The 21,823-nt window shown below is 41.2% G+C and overlaps 1 protein-coding gene across 1 annotated transcript in view; it reads left to right on the forward strand.

The window, feature by feature from the left end:
• The window catches only part of ANTXR1 (ANTXR cell adhesion molecule 1), a 255,517-nt gene extending 234,598 nt beyond the window's left edge, over nt 1-20,919 (forward strand). The window contains exon 18 of the mRNA XM_090281456.1: nt 16,956-20,919. Coding sequence (XP_090137582.1) covers nt 16,956-17,216 — 261 coding nt within the window. The 3' untranslated portion in view covers nt 17,217-20,919. The remainder of the gene's footprint in view (nt 1-16,955) is intronic.
• The last annotated feature ends 904 nt before the right edge of the window (nt 20,920-21,823 follow it).

Below are 21,823 nucleotides of genomic sequence, written 5' to 3' on the forward strand. Positions count from 1 at the left end.
CCTATTCTGGTTTGCTTAGTTGGATTTTGTTTTTATTTTTTAGATTCAGTTGTTGATAGTTGTGAGTTTGTTGTCATTTTAGTGTTCATAGTTTTGATCTTCTTTTTCTTAAGTAAGTCCCTTTGACATTTCATATAATAATGGCTTGGTGATGATGAACTCCTTTAGCTTTACCTTATCTGGGAAGCACTACATCTGCCCTTCCATTACAAATGATAGCTTTACTGGACAGAGTAATCCTGGTTGCAGGTTGCCTTTCATCACATTGAATACTGCTTGCCAGTCCCTTCCTGCCTGCAAAGTGTCCTCTGAGAAATCAGCTGATAGTCCTATAGGCACCCCCCTGTAGGCAACTCTCTGCCTCTCTCTTGCTGCCCCCAGGGCTCTCTCTTTATCTTTCACCTTTGGCATCTCAGTCATGATGCGTCCTGGTGTGGTCCCCTCTGGGTCCAGCTCGCCCAGGACCCTCCGTGTTCCTGGACCTGTATGTCCATCTTCTTTGTAAAATTTGGGAAGTTTTTCTCATTTTTTTTCAATTCTTCTTCCTCATTCTGCACTGGTTGATAGCTTTTTTCTTCCTTATGTTTCAAATCATTGATTTGAACCCCAGTTTCCTTCCCTTCACCATTGGTTTTGTGTGGATTTTCCTTCGTTTCACTTAGCATAGCCTTCACTTCTTCTCTTATGCATTTGCCCTACTCAAGCATATCTATTAAGCCTGTGAGCATCTTTATCACCAGTGGTTTGAATTCTGTGTCTGTTAGGTTGTCTGTCTCCTCATCTGTGAGGTTGGCTATCTCCTCATCGCTTAGTTCTCCCACTGGAACCTTGGTCCGTTTCCCCTTTTGGGCCTTACTTCTCTCTCCTCATTCTGACAGGCTCCTGTGTTTGTTTGCCTCTGTGTCTTATGTAGAGCTGTTGCACCTGTTACATTGCAAGGAGTGGAGCCTTGGGGATTTGTCAGTACAGGGCAACCTGTTTCACCATGTTGTGGTGCTGTATGTGGGGGGCGGGGGGTCTGAGAGGCAACAATGCCCCCTGCCGAGCACTGGCCCCTTTTCCAGGCACCTCTCCCACTTCCGCACTGGACTGGTGCTCCTCTAGCTTCTGCCCTGGCCGTCGTTCCCAGAGTGGGTGGGTGTATGTTCTAGGACCGTGGGGTCCCTTTAAACAAGTGGACTCTGCTGAGACCAGCAGTTTCTGCCTCCACCCCAACCCCCCACTGGTCTGCACAGTCAGAAGCAATGAGGCTTGATTTTCCTTGGTGCTGGGACCCTGAGCTGCAAGGTCCGGTGAGGAGCTGGGAACGCTCCCCAGGTGTCCCTGCTGACTTTTTAAAACGTGTGACTGCACTTTCCGCCGGTGTGCCGCCTCCCGCTGCTGGCACCACACTGCGTCCTCTCCGCCCCTCCTACCTGTCTGGATGAGTATTTCTTCTTTATATCTTTGTTTGCTGAACTTCCATGTAATTTGATTTTCTGGAACTTATGGTTGTTTCTAGTTTTGAGGTAGTTGTATTCCTTCTTAGTTGTGGAGGGAGATGCAACATGTCTGTCTATGCCTCCATCTTGGCCAGAAGTCCCAGAAGCTTTTTTATACCGAGTAATATGACAAAGTCTCCACCCTCAAAGAAAGAAGGCTAACAAACAAGGAAGGACCAGTTGGAAGTTGTGATGGCCAGAAAGAGGACAAAAGGTATTGCTACATCTTTTGGGCTTCTTCTTTATTCATTATTATACTGCTTCACAGTGGAAGCTCCCAGAAAAAGAGAGTGAGCCACTCAGAAGTGCAGTGTGTTCCTACACTGCATTACCACAGCATTCCTCTGCCTCGGTCCCAGCCACATCTCTCAGCCTCAAGAATCCTCTTCCTCAATAAACTGGGAAGGGGTTGGTGTCTGTGGCACCAGAAGGGGGAGTGTGCCAAACCACTAGCAACCCCTTCCCCCCATTACAAGGCCTTCAGACAAAGAACAAAGACTGCTCCTACTGAGCAGAAGGTCACCTTTCTTTACCCTGGACTGTCTGGATTCACAGGGTTTATTTGAACTCTCTGGCTGAATTCACTCCAGTGTTGAACTCTGTGTCCAGGACCCAGGACTGAGCTGGGGGAGGCCCCTCCAGGCTCCCCCCAGCCCCCAGAGCCTCTAATGCCTACAAGCTGGAGAAATACTAAGGGACACAGTTCAAAGGCGCCAGCGTTGAGGAAAAAGCACATCAGCTTCAAAGTCAGATCAAACCAGGTTTGAATCCTGACCCTGCCATTTACTATTTGTGTGGCCCTGGAGAAGGGCCTTAGCCTTTAAGAGCCTCTAGTTCTTTATCTTTATGATGGGGATAGTAATACCTACTTTACAAGGTTGTGGTGAGGTTTTACAATAACATAGGTACGGTTTGGATAAATAATGGCTATCATAATGATGACCACTGTGCCCATTATATGGGCCTTTAAGCTCATTCACAGGATACAAATAGGATCATAATGTTTACATGGCTTAATGTGGTATTTGACAAACGTTTCACCATCTTCCTAGAAAGCATGGTCTGCTTCATTCTTCCTTTATTATACAAATACTTTGGCAGCCCTTTTGTGTGCCAGCTCTAGGTGGTGAAAAGAACAAAGAGCTTGCTGTATAGTGACAAACAGGCACTTACACAAATAACTAATGACAGAATTTGAGAAGAAAAAGGGAAGGAAACTATGAAAGAGATTAGCAAGTGAGCCTAGCTGAGATTGAGTGTGGGCAGGGAAAACTTCTCCAACAAGTGACCTTGAGCTGAGACATGAGGCATGTATAGAATTTAGCCAAGCAAGCTTTGGGGAAAAGCATATTCCAGGCAGAACACATGGAAAGGCCATAAGGAGAGGTGACCATGGATTTGAAAGGAGGCTGTAGGACTGGCAAACGGGGAAAAAGAGGAGCACAGCAGAAGGTGAGGCTGATCGTGCAGGGCCTTGCTGGCCATGCCGGTATTTAGGATCTTAGTCGTGTCCCATGGAAGCTGGGGAAGGAGTCTGGGATGTGGCATGATCCTGTGATGTTTAGGCTCATGTGGCTGCTTTGTGGATGTATTGCAAAGGGGCCACCAGGTTTCAGAGACTAATTAGGAGGCAGGGGACAATGACAGATGGGACTACCTGCTGAAAGAGGATGTTTGCCCTTTGTTCAGGCCCAATGTGGACCAGAGCTCCTTAGGAAATGTGCCTTCTTCATGATCCTTAGAGGTAAAGAACTTGGTGCTACACATAAAGGCAGCACCTAGAGGCCTTCCCATCCATACCTCTTTCTGAGTCAGCAAAAGCAACTCACAGGTGAAAGCTCTCTGTGTGTTGTCCTGTTTCTTGCAGTCTGGGCAGCCCTTCCAAATCAGGTGAGCAGAAAGAAGGCTTTTTTCCAAATAGCAACTTACATTCCCAAACCGGCCCTCACTAAACCAGCAAACAGAGTTACTTGCACAGTTTGGTTGTCTCTAGGTATCTGCAGGGGATTGGTTCCAGGACCCCAAGCAGATACCAACATCCAAGGATGCTCAAGCCCCTTATATAAAAAGGTGTAATATCTGCATGTAGCCTACACACATTCCCTGTATACTTTAAAATCATCTCTAGATTACTTATACTACCTAATACCCATGCAAAGACTGTATAAACTATTGTTATGCTGTATTATATAGGGAATCAGGACAAAATAAGTCTCTATGTACTTTGCACAGACACAACCATCACAGGCCTAACTACACAGTACATGTCAGCAGCGACATAACTTTTTTTCCCCAATATTTTCAGTCCACAGTTGGTTGAGTCTGCAGATGTGGGACCCAGGTATATGGAGGGTCAACTGTATAGCCTGACTGAATTCAATTTAAATTGTAGTAGGGGGAGAGGAACCACAAAGAAAATCAATAAAAAGCCTGATTGTCCATTTTCCAGAGGCAGCCTTATTCCTGTCAGGTAAATGTGATCATCTGCTCCAGAATGCTCCCCACCCCTGGTGAAAGGCCCATCAATAGGGAGGGTTGTGGACTAAGTCATGAAGTCAAGGGAGACAAAGGTCAAGGTCATTCCAAGGGTCTCATCAATTTGTAAAAATAGGAGGGTTTGGGGGTCAAAATAGTGTTCAGAAGGTAAAAAAATACTGAAAACCAAAAGCAGCAATGTAACCAGTGGGAGGAGGCTGGGAGGAATTCTGGAATCAGATGCCCATTCAGGCACCTGGCAGCACTTTGTGCATCCTGGTAAGGGCAACCAGGAGGGACCACTGAAATAGAAATGAAGCAAGCAATGTCATTCATGGACTTTCCAAGTGGAGGTCTCTACTGAGTCCACTTTTACTGAACAAATAAAATTCACTGATCATTAGCAACAGCCTTTATTTATGGAGTGCTGAAATTCCCCAAAAGTTTTGCTATATTTTATATCCCTTAAGTTGTATTTTTTTTTCCTCTTAAAGATTCCTCCTAGGCTCTCTCTAAATATCAGTGCAACAAATCATTTCTTTCCAGGTCCTCAAGAGCATGCTCCTCCCAGCCTGGGGAGAATCATCACAAATATTTAATTAGTACAGCCTGAATTAGTGTGATGTTCCCATACCATAGAAGTGAGGCATTTTGATCCTGGGCCATATTTGCATCTCAGATCCAACTCTACATGGTCTCATAATTAGGAAGAGTACTGGGGTCCCATGGAGGTCTGAAACCAATTTTGAGTTTGGATAACTTAAATTAATGTGTTTCACTCCTAAATGAGTCCCAGACTTTAAGTGCTATAAATTTTCCATTTCTACATCTGGCCAATCACAAGTATCAGCCATGATCTTCCAGAGTTTTGATTACTTTCCTGTCTTCCCTTGGCTTCAACTTGTGAGGCACTCTGGCAGGACAATATCAACCTTTACCTGAAAAGCAGAAGAGTCCAGGAAATTTTAGGAGGCTTCTTAGAACCAGCTCCATAGATTTGGAGCGGGCAGCCAAGTGCATGGTGAAAACGGGAAAGGTATCTCCAAGCCCAGTCTGCCCCCAGGAGATCACAACAACAGGCTTCCCCAGCACCCCAAATACCCAGTATTGGGGCAACTCCTTCAGGATAAAACACTGTCTTCAGTAGGTTCCCATTAGGGGTTATATTAGTTAGGTTAGGAGTTCAGCTAATGCAGCAAAATCCCAAAATAATACAGTCTTAAACAGGATAGAACTTTTTTTCTCACATGTAACCCTTTGGGGATAAGCCATCCAGGGTCAGTATAGTGGCTTCAAGTTGTCAAGGGTCCAGGTTCCTTCTGTCCTGTTTCTCCATCATCCCTAGAGTGTGGTTTTCATCGGCACAGTCCAAGAAATAAAAAGGAGAGAGTGTGTCCCCTCCTTTTAAGACCCAACCGAGAGTTTGTAGACATCACTTCTGCTCCCATCCAATTGGTCAGAATATAGGTTACACACCACATCTCAATGGAGAGGAAGTCACAGTAGGTCATGTACCACACAAGCTCGGGCCTTTCAGCACCTTGTACTGCTTCTTGCACTGATTTATGCAAGGGAGGCTGGGAAATGTAGTCATTACTTGATGGTCCTGTGCCCAGTGAAACTCAAGAGTTACTGGAGACAATTAGCCATCTCTGATATGGTATATATTTGTGTCCTTGGAAAGAAAGCACCTGTTAAGGAATAAACCCTCATAGTGAGCTCAGCTCATGAATCAGATTTGAGATGTGTTGCACAGAAAGCACAGAGAAGGTTTGAAATGGAGAGGCACACAGGACAAGCAAGTTTTGCTTGGAAGAAAGATCAGGGATATATGGGGCCCTTTTCCAGGAAGGGCAGCTGGAAGGCACTGAAATTCTGAGAAAGGATTTCCAGACATGGAAAGCTGGAAGAGAACAATGAGAGGCAGGGAAGTATTGGGACCCAAAGCTAATTCTCAACTATATAACATTACTGGTGGCCAGCTCTATTAAGTACCATACTTCCTGATTCCTTCTGCACTGAATTCATTGCAATCTAAAAGTACATGTTGCTCAGAAGAAAGAGTTTAGCATTAAACAGGGCTAGATTTACATCTCTGCTCTAGCAGGTACTTGCAGAGAGATCCTGGGAAAATTACTTAGTCTTTCACAGCAAGTGTCTACATTTTTGAAGCAAGGTAATAATATTAACCAACAGTGCTATTAGGACAAAATAAGATGATGTGTATAAAACTAGTACCCAGCCTGGCTCAGTGAATGGTAGATGTAGTTAACATGAAACTTCACTTGGTAACAAAAAACTAGTCCCTCCATCAGGAACTTAGACATTATGACAGGGTCATGGGATAGGAAAAAAGTGCATGTGTGAGATACTAAGAACTTAAAGGACACATACCCAGTTAGGGTGTCACTCACTGGCAACAATATAGTAATCAAAAAACAAAACTGCTTTTTCAAAATTAATATTCCCTTAACTTTATAAAAAGCACTTTGACAGGTACAGGCGCAAGAAAAGAATTCATCCCAAAGATGGGATTTCTCATTTTTGCAAAAGAAGAAAACAAACCTTCCTCCATGAATTTGTATATATGGAGCAGGATGAGTTTTGAGCTATGCAGCAGATGAATGAGTAATCTCATAATTTTACATTTTCACATTTAAGCTAAATAATGCTCTTGGCCAAGAAATCTCACATTATCTTCTGATACCAATTTTTTAAGGCAAATACCTATCGTAAATACAATAATAAACAGAAAGACTATACTAATGATAGTTCTAAGTAGTTAGAGTCATTTAACTGGGAACATGGACAAGGGAAGGAGAAATATTCTCAAGATTGTTAACTAGAAGAGACAGAAAGGGAGAGAAGGAAGCTTTTGAATAAAATTGGTTCCTCGTGGGTCAGACTTTCCCTCATTCAGCATGACCATGCCACAGTACTTTTTCTTAAGTCTTAGAAAAGTGTACTAAAGCAAGTTTATTACTGAAACCCATCCAAAATGTCCATTAAAACCAGGCTTTCTGGAGAAGTCATTGCTGCCTTGCTTAGCAGGGCCTATGGAACCTACATTGGACTTGATGCCACCAGGAAAGACAGGCTGGTCAGTACCAGTGGCTAGATTTTAGAAAAGCAAAGTTAAGGAACAATATGTAGGGTGTGCCACATTGGGTCAGACTGTTCAGCACCATTTGCTTCCTCTTGAACTAACACCTGTTTTCAACTAATGTCTCCTCTGAAGAGTACTACCTATGTCATTTCTGCACACATCTTTGTCTTTCTACCTTGAAAGGTTTGAGTGTTTAGAGCCAGTTCCCAATGACAGCACTTGGGCCACCTGATCACTTTCCCTGGATCTCCTTTCTCCAATCCTACTTTGTCTTCTTTTATTTTTAAGATTTGTCAGAACTAGACAGGTGCAGACATTAACATGCCATGGTTTTATATAATGACAAGACTTAAAGATGGTATTTAAGCATCAGATAGGGATGTTTCATTTGTAAAACAATTTCATTATGTCACCATGTATGTGTTGGTCTTAGTTGGCTGCAAGAACATACTGATCTTCTCAGGGGCCATCAGAGTAAGGCCTTCTCTATGTGGACGTCCTAATTCATTCACCTGTGTGACAAGTAATTAATTGTAACTTTAGGCATAGATTAGACATGGGCACTCAGCAGCCTTTCATGTAACCTTACACGGAGTTTATTCATCCCTATTTAGGTGGCAAGACTACTTTATCTTACCATGTTTTCTCTCTGTCAGGGTACTTATTAAAACATGTTTAAAGACTTTTAGGTCAGAATGGCAATTTGATCACATGTGTCTCACTTTATGCAGAAGCAGAGGAGACTTTAACCTTGCCCTTGCCACTGGCAGCATGGCAGTAGGTGGCAGGATGTCTCAGGCCAGCTCACACAAGGAACTTGTACAAGTGTGTAAATAGGCAAAACCCTTTCCCTATTGCAACATCTTCCCCAGTCCTCTCCCAATTCAGCCTTTTCTCGCCAATAGAAGCCTATAATGAATAATGTAGGGTAATAATAAGAGAACAGAAAGGGAAATTTGTGATTGATATCTTTAGGATTACATCTTTTTCTCATCCAGTGATCTTATGTCTCTCCTGGGGGTCCTTGGATTCTGGGAATGTGAAGTCTTGGCCAGTCAGACAATGAATAGAGCACAGACATGGATCCTTATCAACACCTTGGGAAGGGTGCCAAGTTCAGAGTCCAAATAAAAGAGAAACCTACACCATCTCCTATACTCAGCTCCACAAACCAAGAATGACCCTTCTAGACAAAGAGATGAGTTGCAACGTGTTTTAGTATTGTTCTGTAACAATATAATGGCTTAAAACAACAATTTGCTACTTTCACAGTTCTGTGGGTTGACTTAGCTTGGAGGGGGTATCTCCTGAAGCTGTGTTCACATAGTGCCCAGAGCTGGAGTCATCAGAAGGTTTATTGGACTAGACATCCAACAGGGCTTCTTCATCCAAGGTGCTGTCTGTCCTCAGAATCCTCCGCATGGCCTCTCCCTAAAGTGAAGTGGCCTAGACATCTTACATGGAGGCTCAGGGTACCAAACACAGGAAGGAGAAACTTTCAATGTCAGATTCAAAGCTAACATAATATCACTTCCATCATATTCCGTTATTCAAAACTATCACAAGCCAACCAAGGTTCAAGGCTGTGGAGGTAGATGCCTCCTCGCCATGGGGGAGGGGCCTATGCATATGGAAGGGAAGGAATTGATGGCAGCCATCTCTCAGACAAGCTATCACCAAACAAGGAGAGAATCGTTCGGAACAAAAGAAATTCTCTCTGCTCAACTGCTGAGAAAGGCCCCTCCCTGCTGCTCTTGGGTGGCCAGTTACTAAAGCAGCAAATTCAAATTTGAGCAAATGTAGTTATTTAAAATATTGGATGGGGATGGGATTAATAAACCCATACCACCCTTTAATAGATCATGCAGTTGAAATAAATAAGTAAATAAATAAATAAATAAAAGACATAGAGGCTTTAACTAATCTAATAAAAATGATCAGTGGATATTTATTTAACAGTGCACCCATAAAATAGAAAAATTAATATTATTGTTAAAATTTATAAAAATTGACTATAACTTGGGAAACAAAGGAAACCTGAAAAAAGAGAGTACTTTTAGCCCTGGCTGGTGTAGCTCAGTGAATTGAGCATCAGCCTGTGAACCAAAAGGTTGCTGGTTTGATTCCCAGTCAGGACACATTCCTAGGTTGAAGTCCAGGTCCCCAGTTGGGGGCATGTGAGAGGCAACTGGTAAGTCAATGTTTCTCTCACACATCATGTAGATATTTCTCCCCCTCTCTTTCTCTCTTTCTCCCTCTTTCCCCTCTCTCTAAAAATAAATAAATAAAATTTTAAAGTGTTTTTACACACCACTTTTTCCCACCACTAAATAAATAAATAAAACTAGAAGTTAGCAATAAGGGATTAAACTTTCTTTTTAAAGCACTTAGGAGTCTTAAAACATGCTCATAAATTACTTTGGAGTCTAAGAGGAAATCAAAACTACAATTACTAGGATTCTAGAAAATTGATCGTTAGAATGCTCCAATAAAAACTTAGGAGAATTGGAAAAAATCATAGCCTTAACTTTTTATATTACTAAGTAAGAAAAAAATATGAAAACAAATGAGCTAAGCATTTAGTTAAAACTTAGAAAAGAATATAAAACAAATCTTCAGAAAACAGAAACAAGGAATCTATGAGTATAAGAACAAATTAATGAAAACAAAGCAAAATCAGTAGAAATGAAAAGTAATTCTTAAAATTTTTCTTTGGAAATACCAATGTCATTGAAAAATTTTTGAGAGTCAAAACATGAGAGAACATGTAACTACGTAAAATATTAATCTAATGTTAATAACAAAAGAGGTACCACCACAAATAAGTGTATTTAATTGTAGAAGTTTCCTATGTACTAAATACATATCTGTGCAAATGCTTTAAAAAATCTTGATGAAATGAATGAGTTTTCTAAGAAAGTATAAATTATGGAAATGGACTCGAGAAAAGATACATAACCTGAATAGGTCAATACCTGTGACAAAAACTTTTAGTCGTCATTCTGCACTCTAGAAAAACAGTATGTTCAGAAAGATTCTGAGAGACATTTCTATGCTTTTGATGAACAAATAATTTTATGCTATTTCATAAATATAGAACACCAAAGATAAAAATTTTTACTAATTTTTCTGTAAAGTTACCATAATCTTGATGACAAAATACTAAACAACAAAAGAAAAATGGCCAATCTCACATATGAAATTGGATATAAAAATCCTAAATCAAAGATTAACAATTGATTCTAGAACTTTTCACAAGTTTATTGTAGAAATGCTGTGATAATTAGAACTTAGATGAACTCAATTCCCAATGAAGACTATAATAACTTCATTTGGTGCTTTCATGTGATAGAAGATTATGCAACCACTGAAAATAATATTGAAAATGTTAGGGGAGAAATAATCACAGCATATTATTGGAAAACAACTTGATAGGATGATTCCATTTTTGTAAATATATGCACCACTGTGTGTGTGTGTGTGTGTGTGTGTGTGTCTGTATGTGTGTGTGAAAAAGAACAGTCTGAAAGGATAAGCACAAACTGTTAACTCTGTTACAATTTAAAATTCTAATCTTTTTTCCTCCTTCTTCTGTGCATCTTCCAAATTTTTTACAAAGAGATTGAAGAATTTTGTAATTGAATGAAAAATGTGAATTTTATTGTTAACTAAGTCTTATCTCAATAGTAATTCTTAACAAACCTTAAGTTTACATGTGTCCCACTAAAGATGTACCATTTTTATTCCTATCCTTTCATTTTTCTAGTTTCCTCTTGTTACCAAATATTCGTGCTTTCATCTTACCCTCAGCTTGGCACCCGAAGAAGTTCTTAAGCCGAGTGTGCCAGCATGTGTGTCAGCAAAATGAATCAAATAACCGAAAGAATTGACCTTGGCTCCTTTTCCCTGAACAGCACATAAAAGGCAGACTATTCTATGAAGTTTATAAACAGGACAAGTTCAAAGTGGAGAAAAAGGAATCAAGAAGGATCCTGGCCTCACCACTCACAACACACTCTTCTCTTTGCCTTCAGCTCAGGCTTTAGGAAAAAGGGAAAAAAGCAAGACAGGTGTCTCTCTGCTACCTTGTCCTTGTCATAGAATCGGGACTATGAATGAAAAGCTAGAGAAGGTGGCTTCATTTCAAATGATGGACCAAAGCTGAAGTATAAAAGAAAAGGAGTGGGATGACAGAAAGAAATGCAAGGGAAGCAGGGGCCAGTTCCTGCTCGGGAACTTGGATATTTCCCTTAGAAGGCGGGAGGCATTGAAGAGTTTGAGCAGGAAAACAATGTTGAATGTATGTCTATGTGTATGTATATGTATATATTTTATGTGTAAACATATAAAATCTTATGTATACAGGTATATACACATGTTATGTACACCTCTATATATACATGTACATGCATACATATATATGTGCATGCACATTTTTATTTATATATGTGTGTATATATAAATTTTATATGGAAACCAAAATATCACTGGAAAAGAGAAAGGCTGAAGGCAGAAAGACTGTTTTACTTAGTGGCCCAAGTTATAGAAGACAAGCAATAGTGAGGGTGGGGAGGAGTGGATGAGTGTGAAGGATCTTTAAGGTGTAGAGTCAGAACTCTGCTGCTCCCAGACTCTGGCAGAAAATGGCTGTCCCCCAGTTTCCACGTCCATCCCATCTATGCAAGGGATCAGCCCTAACTGATTGATATCCTATAAACTCAGTCATCATTCCAGACTCCCAGAAGAGAGCATATAAATGCTTAGCTCAGAGTAGGTGTCACAGAGCACAAATATGATTGTTGAATCACTTGACTACCATCTCTCTCTGCCTGTGGACAATAAATATTCTTCATAAGGGCAGAGACTGCTTTTGGTTGCTCAGTGCTGTCAACAGCACCTCAGAAGGTATTCAGGACATAGCTGGCACTCAGAACAATTTGTCAAAAGGATGAATGCACAAAGCACTTAACAAATGGAGAGAATCATAGGATAGAAGATACTATGAAGTCATCCAATCCAGCCCTCCATCCATTCACTGCCCCTGTGTCTCATTTATTGTTAGAGCACCAACTTCAGCAGAATTACATCAATTGCCTTCAATATGCCAATGAGCTTTTGTGGTCTAGCCCGAGACCAACACCATTTACAAGAGTGACTTAAGTTAGAAATTATGATCCTAATTCTAAACAAATGACTTAAAGCAAACTGGAAACCCAATCCTTGTGCAATTTGAGAAATACCTACAACCCTGCAAACAAGTCAATTAATGAGAGAACTAGGCCAGAGAGAAAAGGTATTTGTCAGAAGAAACTTGGCATGCATGTTATTCTTTTTCCATCTGATTATTTTTGTATTCTTCCTGTGTAATCCAGCTTCCTTAAATGACCTCTGTTCATGGGGAACTATTTTGTTTAATCTGTGGGAACATAGCATATTTTTAACCATCTCTGAAGGCCAGCTCCCTCTCCACTGATGGTGCCTGATACCTACCTAAACAGATGGTTTATAACACTCAGCACACATGAGCTCATCACTGGCAAGTCATTTGCACCCAATCAGCCCACAGTTCTCACATCTTCCCCTCTCATCCCACAAACTCAAATTTAGAACTCACAGGCAAGCTTGAGTCTTTACCATGGTAACAAAAGAGCAGAAGATGAAGAGTCCAATTGTTAAATTCAGTTTATTAATATTTTATGTTCGATAACCAACTGGAAAACCTGCAATACAAAGAGTTTAGCCAAACTAAGTTGTATAAAAAAATGTGCAAACTGTCTGCCCACAAAGAATTCAAATTAAAGTATTCAAGTAAAGGGCTCCAAAACAACTCAAATTTTGATCAAATCATAAAATATTAGGGCTGAGAGATGCTTGGATGTTTTCTGGTGAGCACAACTCTATTTTACAAATGAAGAAGCTGAGGCTCGTAGAGAAAAAGTGACTTACTCCAGGTTTCACAGTGAGTGCATTAGGGGCAGAGCTGGAGCTAGAACTCTGCCTCCCAGGCCTGACCCGCAGGGCAGACCACAGCCCCACACCTCCAGTTTCCTGTCTGTCTCTCTGTGGTTCAAAACTGGGAAAAAGCCAGAACCTGGCTCAACAAGATCTGTCATCTTGACTACACCATGATTGTTTCAGAGTGTTACCTCCAATTCAGATAAAATATTTTGTTGAGGGACAATTTTCTTTGATAAATCAATCAAAAATAACCAAAATATATGTATATTTTTTAAGGTAACACGTGAAGATGTGTAGTGTGAACATCAAGGGGAGTGCATAATATGCTTACCACTCCTTCCCCAAGAGCCTAGAAGATGTCCAAAGAGAACATGAGAGGGTAAACAAGGAGACCTAAACTCACAGCCATGAGTTCATGGACCTTGGAACCTAAACTTGCAGGGAAAATCTGAGCTTTCACCGAAAGCTCAGTCCACCTTGAAAACCCTCAGGGATAGGAGCAGTATTTGTTGAGCGTCAACTTAAACTCAGACCTAATTCTGCTTTAAAGATCTCAGGAAGAGAAGATCCAGAAGCTGCCTCAGAGGTACTCACCCACCAGCTAGGGAGCAACATTTATACTGAAAAGAGTGCCGACTGGCATAGTGTATTCTTTCATCGAACAAATACTTGTGGATGGCTGAGGATGGCCAGCCTGGACATCCTGCAGTAAATAAAAGAACAAGATATGAATTGAAAGATATAAGCCAGGACCAGATCAAAAAGGGCTGAAATGCCATCAGAGGGTTTTGGATTTATTCTAAAGATGATGCGGAGCCATTGAAGGACTTTGAACTGGGCAGTGAATTGACCAGATTCCTTTTGGAAACACCTCTAGACTGCTAGGTCAAGAGGTGATGGATTGTGGCCAAGTGTTACATTGTGTGATACCATCTTGAAGTGCTTCAAGAAATTATTTGTACTGTTAGTCTACCTTCAGAAAAATACAATGAAAAAAAGGATTAGTACCTACAACAAGCAGAGCTGGTTTTAATACAGCTTCTACCATTCACGGCTATATAATCGTGGACACATTATTTAAATAAAGCTAAGCCCTCAGTCTTTTTTCTGTACAGTAAAGATACTAATACTTGGCTCATAAGGTTTTGATAATAAAGAGTTATGCCTGGAGGTATCTAATCATCCTCCCAACACCATTAGATCTAGTCAGGTAAAAATGGCACTTTCCAGCCTAGAAGGAACACCACCTAGCATCCTGCCAAGCTACCACTTTGCAGGAGATATTGTTGCATTTCCTTAGAATTTATCCAGAGAATTTTGTTAGTAATGTGTGAAAATAATTGGCATTCATTCTTCATAAATGAACAAGCCGGGGTAAACTGAGGTCAAAGCCAAATCTTAGGTCTGAATCAAACCACCCTAAAACAATCCTGCAAAGAATTAAACTGGGTTACAAAGACCAGTGTAGGAACTGAGAGCTCCAATCGTCCTAGCAACATTTTAAGCAAACACTGGTGCAGATTCGCTGGCATGTGTGATACTGAGAACATCTGGCCTTTCTATTATCCTCTCACAAGCAAAAAATGATGTCGTGTAAACTGATCTTCAAGCCAATTATATGCTCTAAGTGTTACAGTGTTTGTGTTGGCTTCTCAGGCTCCAGGTTTTAATAACTTAATTTGTAGCTACACCCCTCCCTGAAGCCCTGATTGCGTCTTACTGTAACTCACCCCAGGGATTTGTTTATGTGAGGTCTGCACCTCTGTTCAGGATGATAAGTATGTGTAAATGCATCATTAGTTTACTAGGTGTGCAAAGCACTGTGGGAGGTCCTTTGAGAATAAGTTGTACGAGTTAGTAGAATAGTGCAAGTGCTTAAGAGGGCGCATTCTGGGGGCTGCTCTGGTCACATGTCCAATGCTACATTTTTCCCCCTGTGTGCCAGGTTTATCATAGAAGCCAGGTGTGGCGTATAGAGGCTCTAGCCTGCAGCTCACTTAGTAGGCACTAAACTAAGAGTCAGAAAACCTGATACTACCTCCAGCTCACCTTTCTACAGGCCATTATTGTGTCTGAGTGTGTTTCCCCATCTAGACTTAACTTCATTTCCCAAATACTGTGTTCCAGGCACTCTACCAAGGCCTCCACCAACGCTGATTAGGTTAGTCCTCATAGTGGCTGTCAGTGGCAGGTGTTATTAGTATCCTCACCCCATTTCACACAGTGGGGTGTCATGCAGCAGGGATGTGGCAGAGGCAGTGAGATTACCCCTCCCCTCTGGCTGCTTTAACGAGTGCTTGGGGCTGTTGTGTCAGCTCTGATGTACTAGAGTCTATCATGAACCACAGCCCAGTGCTCTGGAGGACACTGTGAATGCAGTCCTGGAGTGTTACTGACCATAGGAAGGGGGCTCCTTGCCTCTTCCCACCTCAGCCCACCCTAGCCCCTGCAGCTATAGCCAAGAGGCAATGGGGGCAGCTGGAGGGGCTAACTAGGGTGGTCTTTCTCCCACCTCACCCCCACCTCCCAGCCTCTGGATTAATGGGACTCCTCGCTTGCTCCAGTCCACATCACTGGTCCCTAGAGAAAGAGAGAGAGCAGTGGATGGCCAGCCCTAAAGGAAATAAAACCACCCAGCGACTCGGCCCCAGGCACCAGCAGCTCCTTCCCCAGGACTGGAATTTCCCTTCAGCTTTAAAGGAAATGAATCTCTCATCTCTGGGTTTGACTTAGCTTGTCTAGGAATGAAGGGCAGGCTATGTAGTACAGTAAATCCCAAACTCTGAGTTGTCCATTACAGGAATTTATTACAGATGGTAACCATTAGGACTTTAACATCTTGAAGGAAAGAGTTTTATCCAGAATCATAAATAAACTGTAACCAAGGCTTAGATTTAGAAAACTGTAAGAGAAGGCTGCTGGACAATTGGGAATTACAGTACTGGGTTACAAAATCAACTTAAGGCATGAAAGCTTGGACTTGATCTGGGGGTTCTGAGCAATGCAGTTAGTGGAACCCCAATCAGAACCTAACAAAGTTAGGCCCTGGTTTAATCTTATGAAATGCAAGCTTGGAGAAGATGGGGCGCTAGCATCTAAATATGGCATTGTAGTTCCTAAACCAATAGGGTGGCAGCAAAATATCAAACAAGGCTGCTCCCTTCCAGAAGTTTCTCACCTGGTCAGGGAGGCAAGGCATTTACACATCCAACAATTTTAGTGTGCAGGCTTCCACATGCGGCATAGACTGTAACTAGAGATGGAAGCAAAGGCTAAGTAAGCAGAGGCTGGAGTCATCAGGGAAAGATGTGTGGAGGAGAAGGGACTTGACTTACAACTTGGAGGATGAGTAGAGGTGTGCACGTGTAAGCAAAGGTTTGCTCAGCCCCCACATCTCCCACCAACCTGCATCGTGTTCCAGCTGTGACTCTCATCTCAAGCCAAGTCTCAAATCACACACGTGTGTATCCCACAGGGAATTGATCCTCAAATTCCACCAACCCTGCCTCTTCCTAGTGGCCTTGGGAAAGTGACTTACATTTTCTGAGCCTGTTTCCTCATCTATAAAATGCAGTAATTGATACTCATACCTATCATTGCAAGGCTGTTGAGATTAAAATCAATGACCTCTGTACTCAGCTTGACCCAATGCATCTGGGTAAGGTCTGGCCTCTTCCTTTCCTCCTCCTTGAGAGACTGCAGGAAAAAATAATTTTTAACAGATGGTTTTCAACACAGTAAGTGTCAAAAAAGGAAACAGGGAGCTTATTTGTTCCCGAGTCCTATTGTGTACCAGCAGAGTGTTGTCATAAGTGTTGTGTCGGCTTTGTACATATTTCTTTCAGGCCGCCCACCACACTTCCCACCTGCTCTGTTGTAAGGTCATAGCATAGCAAGATTCAGCTCACATTTCCTTCTCTTTGATTCTCTTCTAGGGGCGCTGTATCAACTTCACCAGAGTCAAGAACAATCCGCCCGCCAAGTACCCCCTCAACAACGCCTACCACAACAGCTCGCCGCCTCCTGCCCCCATCTACACTCCTCCACCCCCTGCTTCCCATTGCCCTCCCCCACCCCCCAGTGCTCCCACTCCTCCATTTCCATCCCCACCTTCCACCCTTCCCCCTCCCCCTCAGGCTCCACCTCCCAACAGGGCACCACCCCCCTCCCGGCCTCCTCCTAGGCCTTCTGTCTAGAACCCAAAGTTTGTGCTCTGGGCTCTCTCCGAAACTTAAGGGAGGCGGCTCCTCTGTGGTGTTAGAACAAGTCTTTCCAGTTAAAGGAAGCTTCCGCTTTGGAAATGAGTGGTGATAAAGCCCAGTGATGTTCACACACTCTAAAATTTGATTTCTAATGCCAATATGCTGACAGTTGTGATCACCAGAAGGAAATCGAAATTTTGAAATGCCTGAAAATAAATGATGAGGCAACTACAGCCACAGTTATAGCCAGCCAGTCATCACCTCTGAAAGGTTCCAGAAACAATGAAATTGCTGAGATGCTCTAAATGGAATTGTGTCTCATGGAAGAACAGTAAGAAATCATTTCTCTAAGGGTGAAATGCAGAGTTGGATAAGAGATAACATTGCTAAGTTTCTAAATGCTGCTTATCGTCCTCCACTCCAACTCCATCATTTAACCATGGACCCTTGGCCTAGGAACCAAGGAATCCTCACCACTGTGTACCACCCAGGAGGGTGGAAACCCTTTTCCTACAATTCTGGGGAAAGCTTGAGTAGCCATTGTGGCAAGAAACTCAACATCAGATATCCAAAACATGTCTTACTGGGATTTTCAGAGGAGTAAAAGCATGCCACATTTTCCTTTCAAATTCTCTTGGTTTCCAAGTGAGGTAGAGAGCAGGTGTTTACTGATGGAGAAAGGTATGTTGCCATGTTGCCATGTTGCTGTGTAAGTGAAATCAGGTGTGTGCATTGACAAGGGGCATACTGCTGGGAGCATCAGACAGTTTCTAAAACCCACAGGCCATCAGCAGCTTGAGGTGGCTGGCTTTGGCTTGACATGGTCCCCTAAATCAATAGACCACACACTGTCAACAAACAACCTGTTAATAATTCATGTTAAAAATCAAGGCTTGGCTTTGGTTTAAATCACTTCAAATATGAAGAAGTGATTGGTCCTTTTTTCCAGAGACAAATGTGAGTTGATCTTTCTAAAATGGCACCACTAGCACCTACCACATGATTTCACTAATTTTATTGTTCTTTCTTAGTAAAGGTATGTACCAGAGACTTCTAGGTAGAGCTGAGAGACAGTAGTCCTGACATAATAAGGGAACTATCTCCAGGTTCTTTGATTAACCCCCCAAAAGGCATGTATGTGGATGCAAATAGATTTCTCCTTGACTTTTCAACATACTCACAATTTATTATCAGCTATTGACCCAGAGGAAATATACCAGAAATGCTCTGCCTGAAATCCCCACCATGCCTGGGACTCACTCCATTGCTCTAAGTCTTTCTGAATATGTTGTGAGCAGTAAGCTCTATAAGCACTTTCTAAACATTGGGCCTCATAACCCACAGGTGAAAACAGGGTCATTGTCAAGGGCCTCCTGCACCAGCCTGTTCAAAATTATCTCCCCCTCCAGCTTTCCACAAGTCTTAAAATTCCTCCCCCAAATACCTTAAATGTTTTCAGGAACAAAGCAAAATATAAATATAAACTTAGTGCTTTGGTCTTTGGTCTCCAGAGATCCTTCAAAAACACATCAAGACAGACTCATTCTTTCACTTTACTTAGAACAGAGACAAGGACCTGGCATGCATTCCATTAAACACCAATTCTTATAGCCTTCACAGACATTGCTAATCATTCACAGCACTATTTCCCATGGAGCCCAATGATTTCTTCACAATCCTCAAATCACAACTCCAAAGAGCCCCACTCATCAGTCAGAATTGGGAGAGAGATGAGCCTTATTTGTCATCACTATTTAGAAAGCAAACACAAATAGGGATTGCATGGGGCAGGAGGGAAGGGCACCCTTAGGCATAAAAGGTAGTCAGCAGAAATTAGACCTAGGCACACTGCCTAGACTACAGGCACTAACTCTGCAGTGCCAGCACCAAACTGTCACTTCTCCAAGTGTACCTTAGACCTAGCCCTTCTCCCAGGCTGCCAGTTCCAGAGAATCCCCAACCCTTCTCATAGAGCTAAAATCAGAGATGGTTTCCAAGACTTGTGAAAGCAACCTCCTTCCCCCAACCTCCAACCTGGCCCATATTTTCTATTTTTAGAACATTAGGCTTCTTCTTTAGGATAATTCTTCATGAAGTGGGGACCAGAATGTCTCAGCCACCTGCAGTGACATCGCTGGACTCCAGAAAACCATTCCATAGAAGAATGGTTTCCCCAGGCTCACAGTGTAGAGATGTTGAGCCCATGACAACTGTTTTGACTGCTGGCAGTACAAAACAGTCCACCCCACACCACTGCCCCAGACTCACTGCGTGCAGCCCAAAGAAATGTCAAGCCAAGATGCTGACATTGTTATGAAAAAAGATGGTGGGCATCGTGTAAGAACGCAGCATTCGGGATCTCAATGGCACATCAGTCAGAAGTCCTGTGCAGTTTCTGGGATGTTGTTTTGGTGAACTTTTTGATGAAATAGGGAAAGGCAAATATATGATGATTTTGAAGAGGATTAGCAGGGTGTGTCCTTAAAACTGACTCATCATGTCATCTGTAGTCATTTAGAATTATAGTTGAGAAAGAAAAACACCTATACTCTATGAACAAGGCAGTATTTTAATAGTAGGCTATTACAGGCAGGACAATTTTTTAATTGGTTTATAAAATCTATCAATACTTGTATCATTCCCTGTAAAAGACAGCAGACATATGATTGTGATCAGAAAACTGCACAAAATTTTTTTGTAAACCCCTATGTTATTGTCTTCGTGAAGTTTTTTTAATAAAACCCAATTTTTTGTTGTATATATTCGTATTCCATGTGTTAGATGGAAGCATTTCCTATCCAGTGTGAATAAAAAAAAAACAGTTGTAGTAAATTATTATAAAGCCAATGATATTTCATGGCAGGTTATTCTACCAAGCTGTGCTTGTTGGTTTTTCCCATGACTGTATTGCTTTTATAAGTGTACAAATAGTTACTGAAATGACGAAACCTTTGTTTGCACAGCATTAATAAGAACCTTGAGAGGTCCTCTCTGTTAACAATCAACTCACAAACAGTTTCTGGCTTGGAGCTTAGCACATATTCCAGTGAGACACAAGGTCTCTCTTCTACCAAGGTCAAGAACAGAGATGGAGGACAAATGAATGAATAGTCTTGGATACCTGGCCTTGAGTAACTACATGGTAAATATTACTAGAATGAGCAGAGATTATCTCAAAATTTCGTACACACTAAAGTCCAAATACTGTGTCAGGTGAGAGAAAACCATCAAAAGATTAGAAAAAAAAAGTTATTATGAGATAATGAGCAACAGTTTCAGCCCAGTGCTAAATTCAATAAAAATAATTAATGCTGTGTAAAATGGGTTGAATTAGTTTGCAAACTATATAAAGCTATATGCAGTAAAACGTCTGTTAATGCACACCAGATAGGAATGGGATGTTCTCATCAATTGCCTTCTCTAGTTATCTGAACTCTACTATATTATCATACTTGGATAACCAATTTAAAAGAATTAGAATATGATTTTTTAATACACTTAACATTAAACTCTTCTAATTCTTTCTTCTTTCTGTGATAATTCAGAAGACAGTTATGGATCTCCAGTGCCTTTGAGTCATTATAAAAAAATCAGTTATCGCTGTATCATGCTATAGAGACTGGGATAAACCTGCACAATGAAAACCCTGGAAATTGCTTTTTTTAAAAAAAAAAAAATAATAAACTCCTAAAATCAACTCTTTTACTGCTTGTCTCTTTGTTATAAAAATAAAACATAGATTGTTCGAGTGTTTAACATCCTGGTCATAATCAATTGTCCCTGTCATTCTGCAAATGAAATTATATCTCTCAAATTATTTTGTGTTCTCCACTAAAGTTTTTACTGTCTTGGTTACTTTCATGTCTTCTTTAGCTGTCCAGCATTCAAAATATTCCTTACTTCCAGTAATGGTTTTTAATTTTAAAAAGTAATCCATGTTAAATGAAAAGTTAAAATGAAAAGTGGAGACAGAGAAACACACAAAAGAAATATATTGTTTCATTTAGGATTATGTCTAGCTGCCTGTAACAAAAATGTGGCTATGATTGATCTGACTTACAGAGCCAGGGTTCCAGAGGTTTGCAGCTGCTCAAGAAACTGGGCAGTATTATAGACAATGCTGCTGTAAATACTCTTCTGTCCAGATACACTTCAAACTATGTTTATTATTTCTGCATTTCTGAGACAAGCCACTTTATTCTTCTTAGCAGTTTCAGTTTAGCTCCTCCACTTACATTTTTTGTAGGTAAAAGAGTGTCTCTTAATCATTCCTGAACTTGTTTCTTTACAAGTCCTCATTAAGTCTTGAGTTTATCATTGGAATAAAGCCATCTGCAAACAGAAAATCATGTCACAACTTCTTTTCAAGATTTTATTAATATTCTATTTTCATAGCATTTTGAGCACATAGACATTTTTTAAATTACATTTGTAATCATTGAATCATTTTGAGATAACCAGCTAGCAAGTTGGAAGGGCAAGAATGTTGGAACCCAGCCTCACTCCTTACACCAAAATAAATTTCAGCTGCATTTAATTTAAGTGTAACAAATAAAACCAGGAACATACTGTAAGTGGAAAAGATGCTTATTGTATGGTAT

Source organism: Furipterus horrens, unplaced genomic scaffold (assembly GCF_987537825.1).
Source record: "Furipterus horrens unplaced genomic scaffold, mFurHor1.1.pri manual_scaffold_6, whole genome shotgun sequence".
Lineage (NCBI taxonomy): Eukaryota > Metazoa > Chordata > Mammalia > Chiroptera > Furipteridae > Furipterus > Furipterus horrens.